The sequence below is a fragment of the Oratosquilla oratoria genome, chromosome 6 (genome assembly GCF_046742065.1).
Source record: "Oratosquilla oratoria isolate Oo_2021 chromosome 6, ASM4674206v1, whole genome shotgun sequence".
Classification (NCBI taxonomy): Eukaryota; Metazoa; Arthropoda; class Malacostraca; order Stomatopoda; family Squillidae; genus Oratosquilla; species Oratosquilla oratoria.
This window is the reverse complement of record NC_134782.1, coordinates 31,118,603-31,137,225: the sequence shown is the minus strand read 5'-3', so window position 1 is coordinate 31,137,225 and position 18,623 is coordinate 31,118,603. Positions and strand designations below refer to the sequence as shown.

Below are 18,623 nucleotides of genomic sequence, written 5' to 3'. Positions count from 1 at the left end.
ATTCAGAGGGGCTGGTGAGGACTTTTTTCCACTATTCCGCATCTTATTTTTCACCGTATTCCATCCATGCTCATCGCTAATTTTGTCGTTCGTATTTTGGGCCTTCGAGCGGAGAACTCGGTTCTCCTCTTTAAGGTACTTAACAGCATCCTCCAAGGCTTCAATTTTACTAAATAGAGATTACACCTCATCGGCGCTGAACACGGTAACACAATCACTCGCCATATCACTAACTAAAGCAGCTAACCTGTTGACCTGACCTGAGTGACGACTACTGCTCAATTGCGCAAACAGTGTAGTGAATGAAAGGAATAAACTTCCTGAAGAAGTGGTGCAATGTAGCACAGTTCGAATTTTTGTAATTCATTTAAATAAACACCTAAGCTCAATGCCGTTATGCCTCGCTTGTCACAAGAACCTCTGCTTTCAGCCATGGTCCTGAAGGTGCAACTAAAGCAATTGAGAGGCACGAGTCCATGTGTTTATTTGTTTGTCATTATTAGTGTGATAGTAATGAGATACTTTTTCTCTTGATATTTCAGATTGCATTTGCCGTTGTTGCTTGCACTGCCGCGGTGGTTCTTGCAGTTAATCCTCCTGTCTACACTCCTCCTCAACTTTAACATCCACCTCCTATTCCATACCACCCAGCACCTGTCACCTATTCTGACGTAAGTTTTCAGAAATTGTTTAGGTGTAGACTTCATTTTCTATTAAAATTGGCTTCCATGACCTCGAACCCTAGAATTGATGTATCATATTATAAAATAGGCCCCAAAAAATAAAGAAATGAGAGACGTTTATAGCTTTGGATTTGCACGTCAGCCATCTTGGACGCCATGTTGAATTTCTCAAAATAACCAAAGATGCCAGCTGGGTATCATTCAGTTTCTGATTCTATGAAACGTTTTCTACCAAAATCAACCATAACCTGCTTGGGGGGTATTTTTGCAATGTTGTCACCCACTGCTGCCAGACTACATTACCTTGCTTTTACCCACATCTACCTTCAATTTTCTCCTATCGCGTACCTCCTCAAACATCGTTACTAACTCTCTTAATCCTTACCTTTGATCCTACCACAAGCGTGTAATGGTGTACTTGAAACATTGTATATTTATCATTGTATACAATATATATGCTGTAAGAACCAAGTGTTCTGCTCGCTCGCTCGAGAGTTTTCCAGCTCTAAGTTGTTGGCGTCCCCAAGCGCTCAGTTAGTATCACGCCTTCCAAGCGTACGCATGTTCTTATCTGTTGTGCTAATTAATATATACAATTCGATCTTGTTTCATTAGCCACCCTCATGTATATGGTGGCAGCGGCGTAAAAACATTTGCTATTGTGTAAACTTTGTGTTTTGTGCATTAGAAAGTATTCCAAACGCAACTTTGAACTTTGCAATGTTGTGAACTTTGGAGCTGGAGTTATTGCGGGTGTATTTTTTTTCTTTCTCCCTTTCTAGTTTCTAGGGTTACAGGATTTAGTAACTTTTAGGAAATGATTGTGCTAGGGAACAGTGTATTGGCAAGGTCCGCCACGTGCTTTTTTTGAGAGACGAATGCCTCGTGATTCTTCGTGTTCTGGCTTTGTTTCAACTTTTGTTTATCGTCATCGTCTTCAGCATGGGTGGAACGCTTGCCTATGGTTGCTGTGTTTATGGCGATTAACTTGGAGACTGGATGAGGACGGATTATTGTTCATGCCTAAATTGAATGAAGAATTGGCCTACGTGATTGCCGGTTTCGAAACGTCGCCTCCGACTGGTTATTTTGAATTGTTTAACAATATTGTGGATTGTGTATTTCCATATATTTTCTTATAGTAAGCATTCCTGTAATCTCCTTTTGAGATTTTGTGATACCTTCTTGTATAAATTTCATATACTTAGCCAGGCGTGTTGTCTTGGCGGCCATGTTTGTTTCCTCCGTGAAGTCATTTCTTGACGGTCTCGTTTTCTTTGGTTGTCTGTAAGAAACTGATGTTAATGTTTACTCTTTTTTAGGTATTTCCTGTGTATTGGACATTGTTTTACGACCGTCAGCCTAGATGGAGTCATCTTTCCCGTAAAGGGGCATGTGTTTTTGTAAAGCGGTCGCAATATTTAATGTATGTATATATTTTTCTGTTTTTCTTGTTAATGATGTTACGCAGTGGTACCAAAATTCTAAAATCTTGTTTTGGCGATGTCTTACTAAACATAAGCTGCCCTCCTTTATTAACACCCAAACATCCCCTCAGACAATGGCTTATACTTTCACGCTGTTACATCAGGATCCTTCTGTTATTAAATTTTCTGGTGATAATCCCCATTACAAAGACATTGATTTTCTTCGCCAGTGTGAAGATTGTATTGTCAATACTAGTGTTTCTACGGGGTTGAAGAAAATTTCTTTTGTAAGATGATAGCTGGTGTCTGAGATGTTGCCTGCTTCGTGTCTCGACCCCAACTCATTGGGTATAATTACGACATCTTTCGGTCTAATTTCCTTGATTTTTTTCTGATACCCTCGTAGCTAATTGTTTTAATGGTGCTTTAATCTGGCTGATGCTCATACGTCTAAATTGGGCACTTTTGACTATAGACGTGCTCAGGCCCAGGCCAGCAAAGTTGTGGTTGAAGCCTTAGATTCTCTTGCCCATTCAGAGTGGGTTGATCATGGCACTATCTGTTTGGATAGGTTGCGCCTTATTTTGGAGTTTCTTTTATATATCATACCCTTAGCTCCTTTTTGAAAGGAGAGCTGGCTCTTCTCTCATCTATAAGACAGATGAGACTCTACTGTTTCTTGCAACAAAATTTTCATATCAACTAAGAAAAGTACCTTCTGGTTCTTTGTGTATTAGCAGTGCTCAGCAACAAGTCAATGTTCATAGTTCTCCTCCTCCACCCCCAAAGTCTTCAGTTTCTACTCGCAGGTCACCTTCCTCTACATTTACCCCTGCTGTACTCACATGTACCTATTGTAACAAGTCAGGTCATTCGAGTGATATTTGTTTTAGTCGTAAGCGTTATGTATATAAGGCAAGACTGTCCCCTGTTTGTAGGAATGCGTCGGATGTTTCTTCTAATGTAACGCATGACCTTTTTAGAGTAGAGCCACAGGATAAGCTTAGCTGCTGCCATATCCATGGTCGTTGTAAACACTCGACTGATCAGTGTTTCAAGATTTTGCAGCTTAGAGCTGAGACATCTTCTCACCCTAGACAATCTCATTCCCATTTTCACAAGCGTCCGTTTCACAACCCAAAGGTTTGACCAATACTGTGAGGTCAAATATCATTCCCTTGGTAGCTGCTGCGTCTTGTCAGTTCCTCACCTTCCAATTTCTTACAGAGAATACACCTCTTTCAGTCACTATAGATACTGGTGCAGAATGCAGTCAGTAGAAAAGTTTATTATGCTCCAGGATTTGTATAATCTCCCTTTATTTCCTTTTGTAGTAGTTTGCATTGTGTATAAGGTGCCCCCTTGCCTATTCTTGGATCTGTTCGCATTCCCTTAAGGTTTTCGTCACATGCTACAGTTTTCCATGTCACTTATGTTGCTGTCGCTGTCTTGCCCTTATGTGTGATTGCCTCTTGGGTATCGATGCTCTTACAGCACATGGCATTGATATATCTCTTAGTCGTCGTGTTGTGACTTATTGTAATTTTGTTATCCCTGCAACAGATAGGCCAATTTCCATTTGTATCTCCCCTCCTGTACATGACCAGGTTGTTGAGTTGCCTTCGAAGGGAACTGCTCGCTTTACCTCTTCTATTTTTTTTTATGTTGCTGTTGTTGTAGGACAGCATTGTATTGGATCTTTAAGTGCAGTTCGAGTTGCGGTGTGAATTTCAGGTGCTCCAATTAGATCTGACGTTTTATCTCAGCCTGACTCTGTTCGTGTTCTTCGCCTTGCTTTTGAATGGACTTTGTCCACTATTCGCGAGGATCATGTTATCAGAGCTATGGCAACTAACGTCATGGGTGCTCCTATCATTCTCTCTCCTGGCAGTCACTTGGACTTCTTTGAAGTAGTTGACGTTGATGCTTTCCAGGATTGACCTCCTATCATTGCACCTTCTGTGCTACAGTCTTCACAAGTGAGTGACATAGCTTATTTGGCCTCCAAATTTGCAACGTTTGTAGGTGAGATTGATTTTCCTAATGAGACGCCTCGTCTCATTGAACTATTAGTGATCCACCGTCAGAGTTTGGCTTTTCCAGGTGATCCATTAGGACTTACAGATTGTGTGGTTCATAGAATTAATCATCAACCAGGTGCTCGTCCTGTTTACGTTCCCTCATATAGGTTGCCTCACTCTCTTCAGCTTGTTGCACAGTCCTTGGTTGACGAAATGTTACATGAAGACATTGTACAAGAGTCTCACTCGGGGTGGTGCCTAAGAAGGATGGGTCTTTTCGTCCTGTTATTGATTATAGGAGAGTTAATAAGGTCACTATCATTGACCATTACCTATTGCTTGTACTAAGTGACCTTTTTTTAGTCCATTGGCACTGGTAATACAGTGTTGACCACCTTAGACTTGAAAGCGGGATTTTGGCAGATACCCCTGGAGAAGTCTCATAAGGTCACGGCCTTCTCTACTCCCAATGGACATTATGAATGGCTTTGTTGTCCCATGGGGTCGCGGAATGCTCCATTGACTTACCAGTGCTTGATCAACTCCATTTGTTATGATCTAATAGGCAACAAACTTTTTGTTTACCTGGATGATTCAATCTTAGTTTCCAAGGATGTGGAGAGCCACTTAACTAAGTTGCACATGGTCTTGCAACGGTATGCTGATGCTGGATTCAAACTCAATTTGCCCAAGTGTTCTTTTTTTTAAGCCTAACATCCAATTCCTGAGTCATGTTGACAAAACATGGTATTCACACTACTGATGATAAGGTCAATGCGGTTAGGGACTTCCCTATATCTATGTCAGTTGAGCATGTATGTCCCTTCCTTGGTCTGGCAGGATACTATCGTGGATCTATTATGAGTTTTGCTTCAATTGCTTCCCCACTAACACGTCTCCTCAAGAAGGATACTTCCTTCCAATGGCATGATGTTCATCAGGAAAGTTTTGATTCCTTAAAACTTGCACTTACTGAAGCCCCTGTGTTGGCATTCCCAGACTATAGCCTTCCCTTTTCTATATGTACAGATGCTTCTGGCACAGATATTGGAGCTGTATTTATGCAGCAAGTAGACTGATGTAGATCCTACATTCTTGTGATGATACCACTTTATCAGATTTACCTGTTCTTCTGTCCCAATTTTCCCTGTAGGACACAGTTTTCATTCGTAATAGCGAAGTGTCTGAGCAGGATGTGGCACAACTAGTCATCCCTGACTCCCCAGTTCCTGTTGTTGTAGCCCTTGCGCATGATGATCCTCTGACTGGTGACCCAGGTCGTGACAAAACTCTGGGTCTTTGGCACTAAGAAGTATTACTGGAAAAACATAGGCTAGACTTTACGTCTCATGTAGACCAGTGCGGCTCTTGTGCCCAGAACAAAGGTTCTACGGACACTGGTCTCATATTAGAGTACCCTACGCCTTCTTCCCCTTTTCAGACCATGGCTGTAGACCTTTTTACAAGTGCCTCGTATTACTCAAGATTTTGTGTATGTTCTCTTATGTGTGGACCACGTTAGTCGTTTTATAATATTGGCTCCATTACGTAGCAAGGTTGCTCCAGTAGTAGCCCATGGTCTAGTTGATCATGTTTTTTGTCCATACACTACCCCTTCAGTGCTCCTTTGTGACAATGGGTCGGACTTTAGGAATGAGGTTTTAGCGAGCATTTATGAGCGATGGGGCATCACGCAAACATTCGTGACTGCTTACCATTCTGCGTTCAATGGTCTTCTGGAGAGGACGAATAGGAAGATTTTAGATGTACTCTGGCACGTTGCTAGTAGTCTTCATAAATTTTGGGAGGATTGGCTTCCCCATGTCAGTGTTTGTGTTAACAGCACCATTAATGTCTCTACGGGCAAGACGCCTCATTATATTATCTATAGAGTGGAAAAACGACTTCCTTATGATGTGCTTGATAATCCTACCCGTCACACTTTGAATTCCATTTATAGTTCTGTAAGAGATCAACTTGATGTCTCTAAAGCCAAGATGATAAAAAAAAAACAGCATATGCGGGCTAAGGCATTTAACATCAGCATTGGTGATCATGTATGTGAGAGCATGCCTGACCGCCAATCTAAGCTCAACTGTAGATTTGCAGACCCCTTTTTTGGTGACTGAACAGTTACATCCTAATAAGTTTAGGGTCTTTGATCCTTCGCAGGGACTGAGCGAAGTGTTACACTTGGATACGTTTAAGGTTACAAGAGTGCGTACCCCTGCACTTACCCGGCCTCCCCCAAGGCCCCCTGAACAAACTATGCCTTATATATCTACCCCTCCTAACTATAATCTCAGGTCAAGGGATCCTTTGTCTGCTTAAACTGGATTTGTGTATTGCTTATGTAGTATCCATGGTGTCTTGTATTGTATTCTTTGTGATGTTTACCATTTTTGTGTACCTTTCTTAGGTATAATGTGTAACTAGTTTTTAGCTATTGAGTATCATGTCCCGGACGTCCTCCAGTCTCTTGCCCTATTACCCTCTCCTTTACATCCTGCACCACACCTATTCATCCACGGCGACATGAGACATCCCTTACGCAGTCCCACATTTAATTCAAATCACTCGCTCTCTCCACAGGCCTCACTACTCTCGTAAAAAACTCTTGACTGACGTTAACAGCTTTTCCCCAACCCCTTTTCCAAAGCCATAAAGGCCCTTAAGACATCATTACTTTTTGCTAAAACTTTCTCACATATCTGTTTTACCACAACAAATCTGATCCACGCAACCCCTACCTTTCCTTAACCAACCTTTACTGTTCTTCAGTAGTTACTCCTGGTCCTCTCTTAATTCTCTCAAAACCCTCCCACTAACCTTCCCAACCACACCCAACAAACTTATCCCTCTGAAACTACTACACTCACATTTGTCCCCTTTTCCTTTATGAAACAAAAAAGGCGATAATTGGAATATGCTGTTTCCCAGTGGTGACCGAATGTTATTAAAGGTATTGAAAGATTAGAAAAAAAATAGAACGATGAGAGACAAAACTAAAACATATTTTCTTTAAAAAAGCGTAGACTCAGGAGTAATTTGATACAGGTCTTTAAGATTCTAAGAGGAACTGAAAACATCATATGTGATGAAATATCTGCACTGAATACAAATCAGAGAAGAAGTAATTGTCTCAAACTGTCAGGAAGTAGATATAATTTGAATGTATGTAGAAAAAAAATTCACCAACAGCGTAGTAAATGAATTGAGTAAATTTCCTGAAGAGGCAGTGCAATGTAGTACAGTTCGAAGTTTTATGATTCATTTAGATAAACACCTAAGCTGGATGTCGTAATGCATGCCACTAATTATATTTCATTCTAACACATTTCTTTAATATATCAAATTAGTTTCATCTATTATTATTTATCTGTTTCAATTTATTATTATAAAATATTATTGTGTTACTGTTTTTTATTATCATTTATCTGTTTGCTTATCATATATCTTTCTCTATTCATTTTACTTATTCATCTAATAATCAATTAATTTGTTTTTGTATTTTTCATTGCTTTCAATCTAGTTATGTAGCAAAGAATCTATTATTGGCATGTTCATTCTTTGTCTTCAGACACACGTACACGGATATGTGTGCACATATAATCGTACATATATCTATAGATACAAAAACGTAGTTCTACCTATACGAAATCCTCGTGGTATATTACTTAACATATTATGTAATATGTATTTTGGGTCAGCAAACCATGAATTTAAAAAGACATTGTTCATATACCATGTAAAATGTTAAAGGAAATGGTTAACTCTTTGTTTACCCCAACCATTTGAACTCTTTTGGACTAGGTAAGAAAATGGATGACAATGTAAGTAGAAATACTGTATCCACTTAATGATAATAGTGAAAGAGAATACAAAATATTATTCTCATTTATCGGGTCACTAACCCATCACGTACGTATCCATGTTTTCAAATTTTTTCTGAAGGTGTATGTTTAGGAACTTAAGAATTTAGCAAATAAAAGCAGTATTAGAGAGCGAAACTGCAAAATGGGACATAAAGAAGTAAATATTTGAAAAATATGGGGTTCAACAATGCGGAACTTTGGGTGAAACGAAAGGACAAAATATTTTTGGTGCAGATGACGACCCAGAGAAAGTGGCGGCTAACACTGAACGAGTATATAACCCGAGCATCAATTCAACGCTTGTCACAAGAACCTCTGGTTTCAGCCATGGTCATCAAGGTACAACTAAAGCAACTTAGAAGCACGACTGCATGTGTTTATTTGGTTGTCGTTGTTGGCGGAGTAATCCGTGTGATAGCAGTGATACACTTTTTCTCTTGATATTTCAGATTGCATTTGCCGTTGCTGCTTGCACCGCCGCGGTGGTTCTTGCAGTTAACCCTGCTGTCTACACTCATCCTCAACTTTACCACCCACCTCCTACTCCATACCACCCAGCACCTGTCACCTATTCTGACGTAAGTTTTCAGTAATGGTTGACCTTCATCACGAGGATCATCCTTTAGGAGGAATGGTCATGTAAGACAATTGCATTGACCGTATCTGACCACTAGAAAACTCACTGTCAAATTGCCCCCATGAACTTATATCTTTATACTATTGCTATTTATTTTTATTTTTACTAACATTCTTGCATTTATATATATATATATATATATATATATATATATATATATATATGCATATATATATATAAATATACATATATATATATATATATATATATATATATTTATATATATATATATATATATATATATACGTATATACATATAAGGTTGTCATGGATTGCAGTGAAGTGATTATAGCAGTATTAGCTATTACCTTGATAATTCATTTCATAAAGATATGGCTTCTTAAATATACTAAGCTTTTAAGATGAAGAAAATTATTATTAGAAATTTAGTCAATTGGAAAAAATAATAAACTTATAGAATGGTTGACGTTATGATCCTTCATATGAGAATTTAGTTATCATAAAAGGCAATAATGATAAATATGATAATGTAACGATGGTGAAGAAAAGATGGTTTGCAGGTGCGATAAACCTCGCCACCTACCCGAGTATGCGTCTGTAACCGAAGAGGTATAGCAGTTACTCTCGAATTGCAGGTTCCTCCCAAGTACGAGTATAGCTACAGCGTGCACGACCACGACAGTGGCACCAACTACGAAGCGAGCGAAAAGCGCAACGGCGACAACACTGAAGGCGAATACGTCGTCGACCTCCCCGATGGACGCCAAAAGACCTTTACTTATGTTGACAACGGCGACGGACTCCACGCCGACGTGAAGTACGAGAAAAAGGAACCGCACCCCCTCAAATCACCTTCTTACTCAACCCATCCCACTCCCTCATACCCAACCACGTATCCCTACATAACACCATCTTACCCATCGCACCACACCCCCTCATACCCAACCACGTACCACTCCACAACACCATCTTACCCATCGTATCCCACCACCTCGTACCCCAGGACAGCAACACCTTACCCATCGTACCCCACCCCCTCATACGCACTCACGTACCACTCCACAACACCATCTTACCCATCGTATCCCACCACCTCGTACCCCAGGACAGCAACACCTTACCCATCGTATCCCACCCCACCATGCACAACCTGTTACCAAACACAGTAAAACAACTTCATTTGAAATGTTCCTTCTCACACCAAGAATTCATGCTTAACACAAGAAAGGATGGACAAAGGTACTTGTTATAACACTGACATCTCTTTATATTCAGCTTTGTCATTTCTTTTGGAATGGCTGCGTTATATTGTTATCCTACTATTTGTTTTTGATTCCACTACTCCAAGTTATACAACGATTAGAAATAAAGTATCAACAATTTGTATCTATATTTCATTCCAAATTCCTGCGCGCAATGTTTACATAACATTTCTCTGTGTTTATCATGTGGTAGGCACATCTTAAAAAAAAAGGGGATGTAAATGCTTGAAAGTGACATTGACCACTCACTCATGTGGTTGTCGGATCACTTGACGAGTGACGACCCTTTACTGTGCCTCTCTGGCACTTCTTCATGTCTTGTGCCACCTCCAGGATCTCTTTCTTTGTGTTATCTATCCACCGATACCGAAGTATACCAACGGGTCGGCGTTCTTGCACAGTCTCATTCCTTATCATCTTTGATAGCACCACACCTATCCATGTAAATACTGACCAGCCAAGGCGACATGACACATCCCTGACACAGTCTCTCCTTGAATTCAAGCATCTGGCTCTCTCCATTTCCCATTCTAACACAGGCTCTACTACTCTCGTAAAAACTCTTGATTGGCCCTAACAGCTTTTCCCTAACTCCATATACAAATGAAAAAACTGCCAGGATGCTTTCCTGCCTACCCTGTTATAAAGGCCCCAAAAAACTCTTACCTCTGTTAAAGCTTTCTCACCTATATACCTTACCACAAAAATCTGATCCACCTTTGCTAAGCTCACACTGTTCCTCTCCTAATTCTCTCAACTAAAACTCTCCTATTAGCCTTTTGAACTACACTCAACAAAATTATCCTTCTAAAACTACTTCACATTTGTCTCTTTTCCCCTTAGAAAACGGAAAAACGGAAAAGCTATATAAATCATTAGTTCGTCCACATTTGGAAATTTCTGTTACACTATGGTGACCGAATCTCATTATAGACATTGAAAAACAAATCATACGAAAATCGACTAAAACATATTTTACCTGAAAAAAAGCGAAGACTCAGGGGTGATTTGATACAGGTCTTAAGACTCTAAAAAGAATTGATAACAAGAATAGTGACGAAATTTTTACAATGAATGCAAGTCAGGGAAGAAATAATGGTCTCAAACTGTCAGGAAGTAGATTTAATTTGGATGTATGGAGAAACAATTTCGCAAACCTGAAGAAGTGGTGCAATGTAGCACAGTTCGAAGTTTTGTAATTCTTTTAGATAAACACCTAAGCTGAATGCCGTTATACCTGCCATTGAATTGTATTCACCTTAACACATTATTTATTATTATAAATTTAATTATTTTGATCTATCATTATCTATAAGCTCATTACTATTTCTTATTTCTCATAAAAAGATATTGTTTAACTGTTTATTTAATATGTGTCTGCATTCTTATCATTTATATGTCTTCATTATAATAATTCATATATTAATTATTGACTTTCATAGCATTCGTCCTAGTTATTTAGCAAAGGGTTTCCTATTGGCATGTTCTACCATTGTAATCCATTTTGTCCTCAGACACACGTATTTTAGAGGAAGTGAAACAGGGTGCATATGATAAGTTTGTGGGTACAATTAAACCAAACAAATGGATCTAAAATTAATGTAGGTGTAATATATAGGCCAAAAACCTTATCATTAGCAGACAACAAACTGTTGTTTCAAGAAATGTCTAGTTTGTGTGACAGGGACTTATTGGTAAATGGTGGTTTAAATTTTACTGACATTGATTGGATGACCCTTGAACGTGGCCATATAGGTAGTCGCTTGATATATTTTCTCGGTGACACTTACTTAGTTGACCATGTAGAAGAGCCCACAAAACATGGAAATTGACTCGATCTATTGACCAGTAGTCGCGAAAACATAATAACTGATATAGAAGTTGGTCAAACTATTGGAAGTAGTGATCAGAACTTAGATTGAAACTGTTAAAGGTTTTTTAGAATAGATACCTGTGTATCTAAAGTACCAGATTTCAGTAAAGCTCAGTTCATAGGACTATGTCAGGAGCTTCACCTTATAATCTGGAAGCAAAATTAAGTGAAAGACCTGTAGATCAGATGTGGAAAATATTTCAAAATGCACTTACCAAGATGATCCATAATTACATCCCATTTAAGGACAGACGCCCCCCAAATCAGGCTCACCCAAAATGGCTTTACAAAGAAACTGAAAAAAAAAATATTGCTAAAAAGAGACAGGCTTATAACAAATACAAGTGCTCGGGTGCACCTAATGACTATGAAAGTTATGTATCAATACAATAAGTTGGACTAGTAATTGGTTGAACGGTAAAAAGCAGTTATTCTAAATGGTAAAACTTCTAGATGGGAAAATGTTACGAGTGGAGTTCCTCAGGGTACCGTTCTTGGGCCTCTTCTATTCATAGTATATATAAATGCTATAAGCCATGGACTGAAATCTATTGACTCTAAATTTGCTGATGATATAAAACTGTGGGGAATGGCAAATAATCACTTAAATCAAATAGATATGCAAGAACATTTTGATAAACTACAGCAATGGTCTGAAAAGTGGTCGAAAATTTTTATTTTGTAAGGTCACAGCTTGTGCCTAATTCTCTGGTTTCTGAGATGTTGCCTGCTTCGTTGTCTCGACCCTATGTCATTGGGTATAATTACGACCTCTTTTGGTCTAATTTCCTGAATTTTTTCTGATACCCCTGTAGCTAATTGTTTTTAATGGTGTTTTAATCAGGCTGATGTTCTTACATCCAAAGTGGGCACTTTCGAGTACAGACGTGCTCAGGCCCAGGCCAGCAAAGTTGTGGTTGAAGCCTTAGATTCGCTTGCCATTCAGAGTTGGTTGATCATGGCACTATCTGTTTGGATAGGTTGCGCCTTATTTTGGAGTTTCTTTTATACATCATACACTTAGCTCCTTTTGAAAGGAGAGCTGGCTCTTCTCTCATCTATAGGACAGATGAGACTCTACTGTTTTTTGCAACAAAGCTTTCATATAAACTTAGGAAAGTGCCTTCTGGTTCTTTGTGTATGAGCAGTACTCAGCAACAAGTCAATGTTCATAACTCTCCTACTCTACCCCCAAAGTCTTCAGTTTCTACTCGCAGGTCCCATTTCTCTACTTTTACCCCTGCTGTACTCACATGTACCTATTGTAACAAGCGTTATGTACATAAGGCAAGACAGTCCCCTGTCTGTAGGAATGTATCGGATGTTTCCTCTAATGTGACGCATGACCTCTCTAGAGTAGAGCCATAGGATAAGCTTAGCTGCTGTCATATCCATTGTCGTTGTAAACACTCGACTGATCAGTGTTTCAAGATTTTGCAGCTTCGAGCTGAGACATCTTCTCAGCCTAGACAATCTCCGTCCCATTTTCACAAGCGATCGTTTCACAACCCCAAAGGTTTGACCAATACTGTGAGGTCACAGATCATTCCCTTGGTAGCTGCTGCGTCTTGTCAGTTCCTCACCTTCCAATTTCTTACAGAGAATACACCTCTTTCAGTCACTATAGATACTGGTGTAGAATGCAGTCTCATAAGTAGAAAAGTTTATTATGCTCCGGGATATGTATAATCTCCCTTTATTTCCTTTTGTAATAGTTTGGATTATGTACAAGGTGCCCCCTTGCCTCTTCTTGGACCTGTTTGCATTTCCTGGTTTTCGTCACATGCTACAGTTTTCCATGTCACTTATGTTGTTGTCTCTGGTCTTGCCCTTATGTGTGATTGCTTCTTGGGTATCGATGCTCTTACAGCACATGACATTGATATATCTCCTGGTCGTCGTGTAATGACTTATTGTAATTTTGTTATCCCTGCAACAGATAGGCCAGTTTCCATTTGTATCTCCCCTCCTGTACATGACCAGGTTATTGAGTTGCCTTCGAAGGGACCTCCTCGATTTACTTCTATTTTTTTGTGCTGCTGTTGTAGTAGGAGAACATTTTATTGGACCTTTAAATGCAGTTCGAGTTCCGGTGACATAGCTCACTTGGCCTCCAAATTTGCAACGTTTGGAGGTGAGATTGATTTTCCTAATGAGACGCCTCGTCTCATTGAACTATTAGTGACTCACCGTCAGGGTTTGGCTTTGCCAAGTGATCCATTAGGACTTACAGATTGTGTGGTTCATAGATTTGATCTTCAACCAGGTGCTCGTCCTGTTTACGTTCCCTCATATAGGTTGCCTCACTCTCGTCAGCTTGTTGCATAGTTCTTGGTTGACGACATGTTACGTGAAGACATTGTACAAGAGTCTCACTCGGAGTGGTACCTAAGAAGGATGGGTCTTTTCGTCCTGTTATTGATTATAGGCGAGTGAACGAGGTCACTATCAGTGACCATTAACCATTGCTTGTACTATGTGACCTTCTTTAGTCCATTGGCACTGATAATACAGTATTCACCACCTTAGACTTGAAAGCGGGATTTTGACAGATTCTGTTTCAATTACTTCATGGAGTAGCCCTCCTCACCATGCAAGAATGACTCCATCATCTCCATGAGATCAGACACAGCATACTGACATTCATCATTTTCATCCAGATAGGCACAAAGTTCATAGAAGGTAGATTGCATCAGAGCATCAGGTGGCTTGCCAAATGATTTCTGTGTTTCAGATTTGCTGAGAAAATCTTGGGTACAGTTACGGTGATATTTGGCTTCAGCAGCAACCAAGTCAGAGGATGCCCAGATCATTCTTTTGGCAACCATTTCTCTCCATTCATCATTCCTCTCTTTTGCCCTGTCTATGATGTTCTGTTTGAAGGTCATTGTCTCCATATTACTGGTCATCTTCTTCCGTTTTGTAGTAAGTCTGCTACAAGTTGGCAGTACTTCTGACTTCCTCTTTGCCGACCTGATAGAGGACTCCCGGGTGTAGGCCTACCTGCAGGCGATGTGAAGTGTCAGTGGGTTCTGTATCTCCAAGGTTTCATGAAGTCCATCCTTCCTCTCCAGGCTTGCTGCTACTAAGGTTGTCCTTCCCTTGGCTCCTACTAGTACATAATCCTTGGTGCATAACTCGTTGCAAATAACGCACGAATCCATCTTGAACTCTGAAAACAATCAAAATTTAACATCACATACAACATATGAATTAGGCTAACACTTTCATCAATTGATAATCATGGTTTTACATGCATCACTAAAAAAACTTTCTGTCGTTTCAGAATTATTTGTTACAACATCTCTGAATGTACTTGCAGCTCAAAAACATGACACAGGCTCAATTTATCACACATACACTGACATGAATGAATTCCTTGGGTCTGAAAACCTTTATTATCATAATTCATTTGTGTTCCTATTTTGACTGAGACCTGAGATATAACAAAATATATCAATGGCCATTTTGGACGCCATCTTGAATTTCTCAAAACCCTCGAGGGGGATTCTTGTAGACTTTTAGTATGTTATTAGGGAAGGTCTCCTAAGCACTTCCTGAAAATTTCAGCTTGTTACTAATTTGTTCCGGGTTGAAGCCATATTTGAGCTAATGCTCCGGGACTATCTTTTGGGTTTCTGAGTTGTGTTTTGGTCTAACGCCATGGGTTGAATTATACATTATTTCCATGCTATCCTGCCCTATGCTAGAATCGAATCCAGCAAGATAGGGTTGATTTTAGCATATTCCTGAGGACATGTATGGACTTCTCATTTACAAGATAACCACAACCGAAATTTAGAAATGATATACCGATCTAATGTTAGCTAATGAGAAAAGATATTAACTGAAGTTCCCTTGGCTTGAGCATCAAAAGTTATTCAGCGTAACAGCTCCAGTTTTTATTCATCTGATAACTGGATATTGACGTGAAATGGGAAAGAAAAGTCATTATATGTAAACAAAAGTTCACTGGATAAGGAGGAATAACGGAATGCAATTTGAACATATTGAACAAGTACAAAACAGAGAGACTAAAGATTAAATATGAAACAATGAGGCGAAAGGTAAACATAAATATACTCGCACGGGAGTACATAAAAGCAGCATTAGATAAAAGTGTCAAGTAAAATAGAGAAACAGGAGATAAAAAATGAGGAGAGGGTATGATCAAATTGTAACTGGATGGTGTAAGTGGCGTATGTGCAAAGGGAGAAAATCGTCATGCAGATGATGCAGAACCTAATCAAGAGAAAGTTGCGGAGCTAGTCTGTATAAAAGCGGGACACTCTTCCACCAGACATTACATCCATCCCAGCTCTCAGTCCCCGGACCATGGCCCTCAAGGTACAACCCCAGGAAATGTATATTGTATACGCCACCAAGATGTTCGTATAGATTTTTGGCTTGAAATTGGGAGCCATGTTATAAGAGTGAGACACTTTGATGGTTATTTCAGGTTGTTATCGTTGTTGCCTGCGTCGCCGTGGTTGCTTTTGCAGATCACGTCCCGTTATACCCAAATCATCCAGCACCCGTCACTTACCCCGACGTAAGTTACAGCTTCCTTCCTAAGATACAAAGCTGGTGTCTCGAAAAAGTGCATTTAGGACATCATGAAGTTAGATATGTTAATTTTGTTTTTGATAGAGAATGTTAACTAGGTTAATGCTATATTTCCTAAAGGCACATGGTAATGGGTAATAATGAACATAAAATGGTATGTCAAAGGCAATGTTCTCAACTAGGATGGGCTAATATGAATGGAAATAACATTACCTGTATGGTGATTTTTCTTTTCTATGTGATAATAGTACATACATACATACATACATACATACATACATACATACATATACCAAAGGCTTTTTCCCCCTACACGGGCGGTAGCCAAAATGAAAAAGGCATAGAAACTACTCCCACCTATTCCATTTCCTATATATTCCACTCCCCTCCACCCTCCTCTCTCCCTCCCATCTTGGCACCTCCTGGATGACGGGTCATCCCTGCATCCTGTCCACTGCCCTGGGTCAGAAGCAGTGTCGCAAGACACATCACATCCACAGCAAGGCCGCTTTATGAATTCTGCGACCCCCGTCTCCGTCCCCCTATGCAGAAAAGGAGAAGACGGGGAGAAATCCCGTCGGGCTGCGTCAATTTTTTTCTCACACATACTTCCTAATCCCCCATCCCCCACCCACTCCCCCTCATGCATCACAGCATCATCTATACACAACCCCTCTCCATTCACCTCTTTCTTCTGTCCTCTCCCGTCCTTCCTCCTCAGTCAGTCCTCTCTTTTGTAATTCCCCTTTCACCCCATCCATTCATCTCATCCTAGGACACCCCCTCATATTCACTTCTTCCACCTCCGCCTTCCACACTTCCTTTACTAATTTTTTTTCTCTCATTCTTTCCATGTGTCCAAACCATCCTAATAGTGATCGTGAATAAAGTTGACAAAAAAGAAACTATTGGTAATCATCTGTCATGTGTCATCACATTTTATAATATTGACAATATGAATAGCTACAAAAGTACTTTCGGTTTTTGTGGGAAAGAAAGAAAACTCTGTAGGAAAATTTAATATATTTTCTGGGTAAAGACTATCTTTATACAGCTGAAACTAGTTTTATACTATTTAACTGCAATTATATTTTATATGCTTTTATACCATTTAATGATAGATACCTTCATTTGATCAAGAGGAAGATCGAAATCAAAATGGAATGTCTATCAACTGAGGTCAACAAAATCAAATAGTCCGACATAGAAAAAAAGAATGTAAAAGGCTTCATCGTTCGGAATGTAGCACAAGTCATTCAGAGACTTAATTTCTACAAATTTTCTTATACACCTGTTAAATCGCCTCTTTTACAACCCAAATTCCTCTTAATTATGAGTACAAGTATGGAGTAAATGACTATTACAACGGCACCAACTACAATTATTAGAGATATATTTCTTATTTAACTTGCCTGTTTACAATTGTCAAATACTGGTTACTATAGGGTTGAGATGTACAAGTACAGTTTCCCCCTCACATGTCAATAATTTCCTTTCAATTACAGGTTCCACCCAAATACGAATACGAATATGGCGTCACCGATCATTACAGAGGCCTCAACTATGAGGCGAGCGAGAAGCGCAACGGATACAACACTGAGGGACAATACGTCGTCGACCTCCCCGACGGACGCAAACAGACCTTCAGTTACGTTGACAACGGCAACGGACTCTTGGCTGACGTCAAGTACGAGGGAGAGGCCAAACACCCGGTTTCCTACCCCTCCCACCCACCCCCTCCGCCATATGCTTAATTAACTTCGGGCGCAGAGCAAATATCGGAACTACAGTGTTTATTTCTGCAGTCTTGTATGAAACGGGTCACATTTGAGAAATAAAGCAAAGATTGTTATTATACCATAAACGTCAGCTGATATACCGTACATACATACATATACATTTTTTGCAGCCACTCTATTTGTATGATACAATTAAATATTCTATCACCTTTATAAGATAAATTGTATGGCTGCATACAAACTAGTCAAAAATTATTCTGTTGAGTATAGAAATAAAAGAAAATATATAAATATATGACCCTGTATTTTATTTAGATAATCTATCATTCACATACTCTCTAAAACAAAACTTGAACGTTTGATTCCTCTGAAACTTAAATACTTAAAAAATATTTATTCTAGTAATTACTAGAGAGTTTCCTTGTTAATCCAGCACTACTCTTCCTCACTAACTCTCTGTTCCCTTAGTAATCCTCTCAATCAACACACGAGATTACACATACTAATTATTATTCTTAAAATGATTAAATAATTTGTTTATCTATTGTGTTCACCTCACTGTTATTGGGGTTTATATTG

At 39.4% G+C, this 18,623-nt stretch overlaps 1 protein-coding gene across 1 annotated transcript; it reads left to right on the top strand.

Moving 5' to 3' along the window:
- Nucleotides 1-16,074: 16,074 nt before the first annotated feature.
- On the top strand, nt 16,075-18,059 carry LOC143025968 (pro-resilin-like). The gene is made up of 3 exons (XM_076185950.1): nt 16,075-16,086; nt 16,199-16,291; nt 17,811-18,059. Exons 1-3 carry the CDS (start codon nt 16,075-16,077, stop codon nt 18,057-18,059), a joined length of 354 nt encoding a protein of 117 aa, XP_076042065.1.
- Nucleotides 18,060-18,623: the final 564 nt, after the last annotated feature.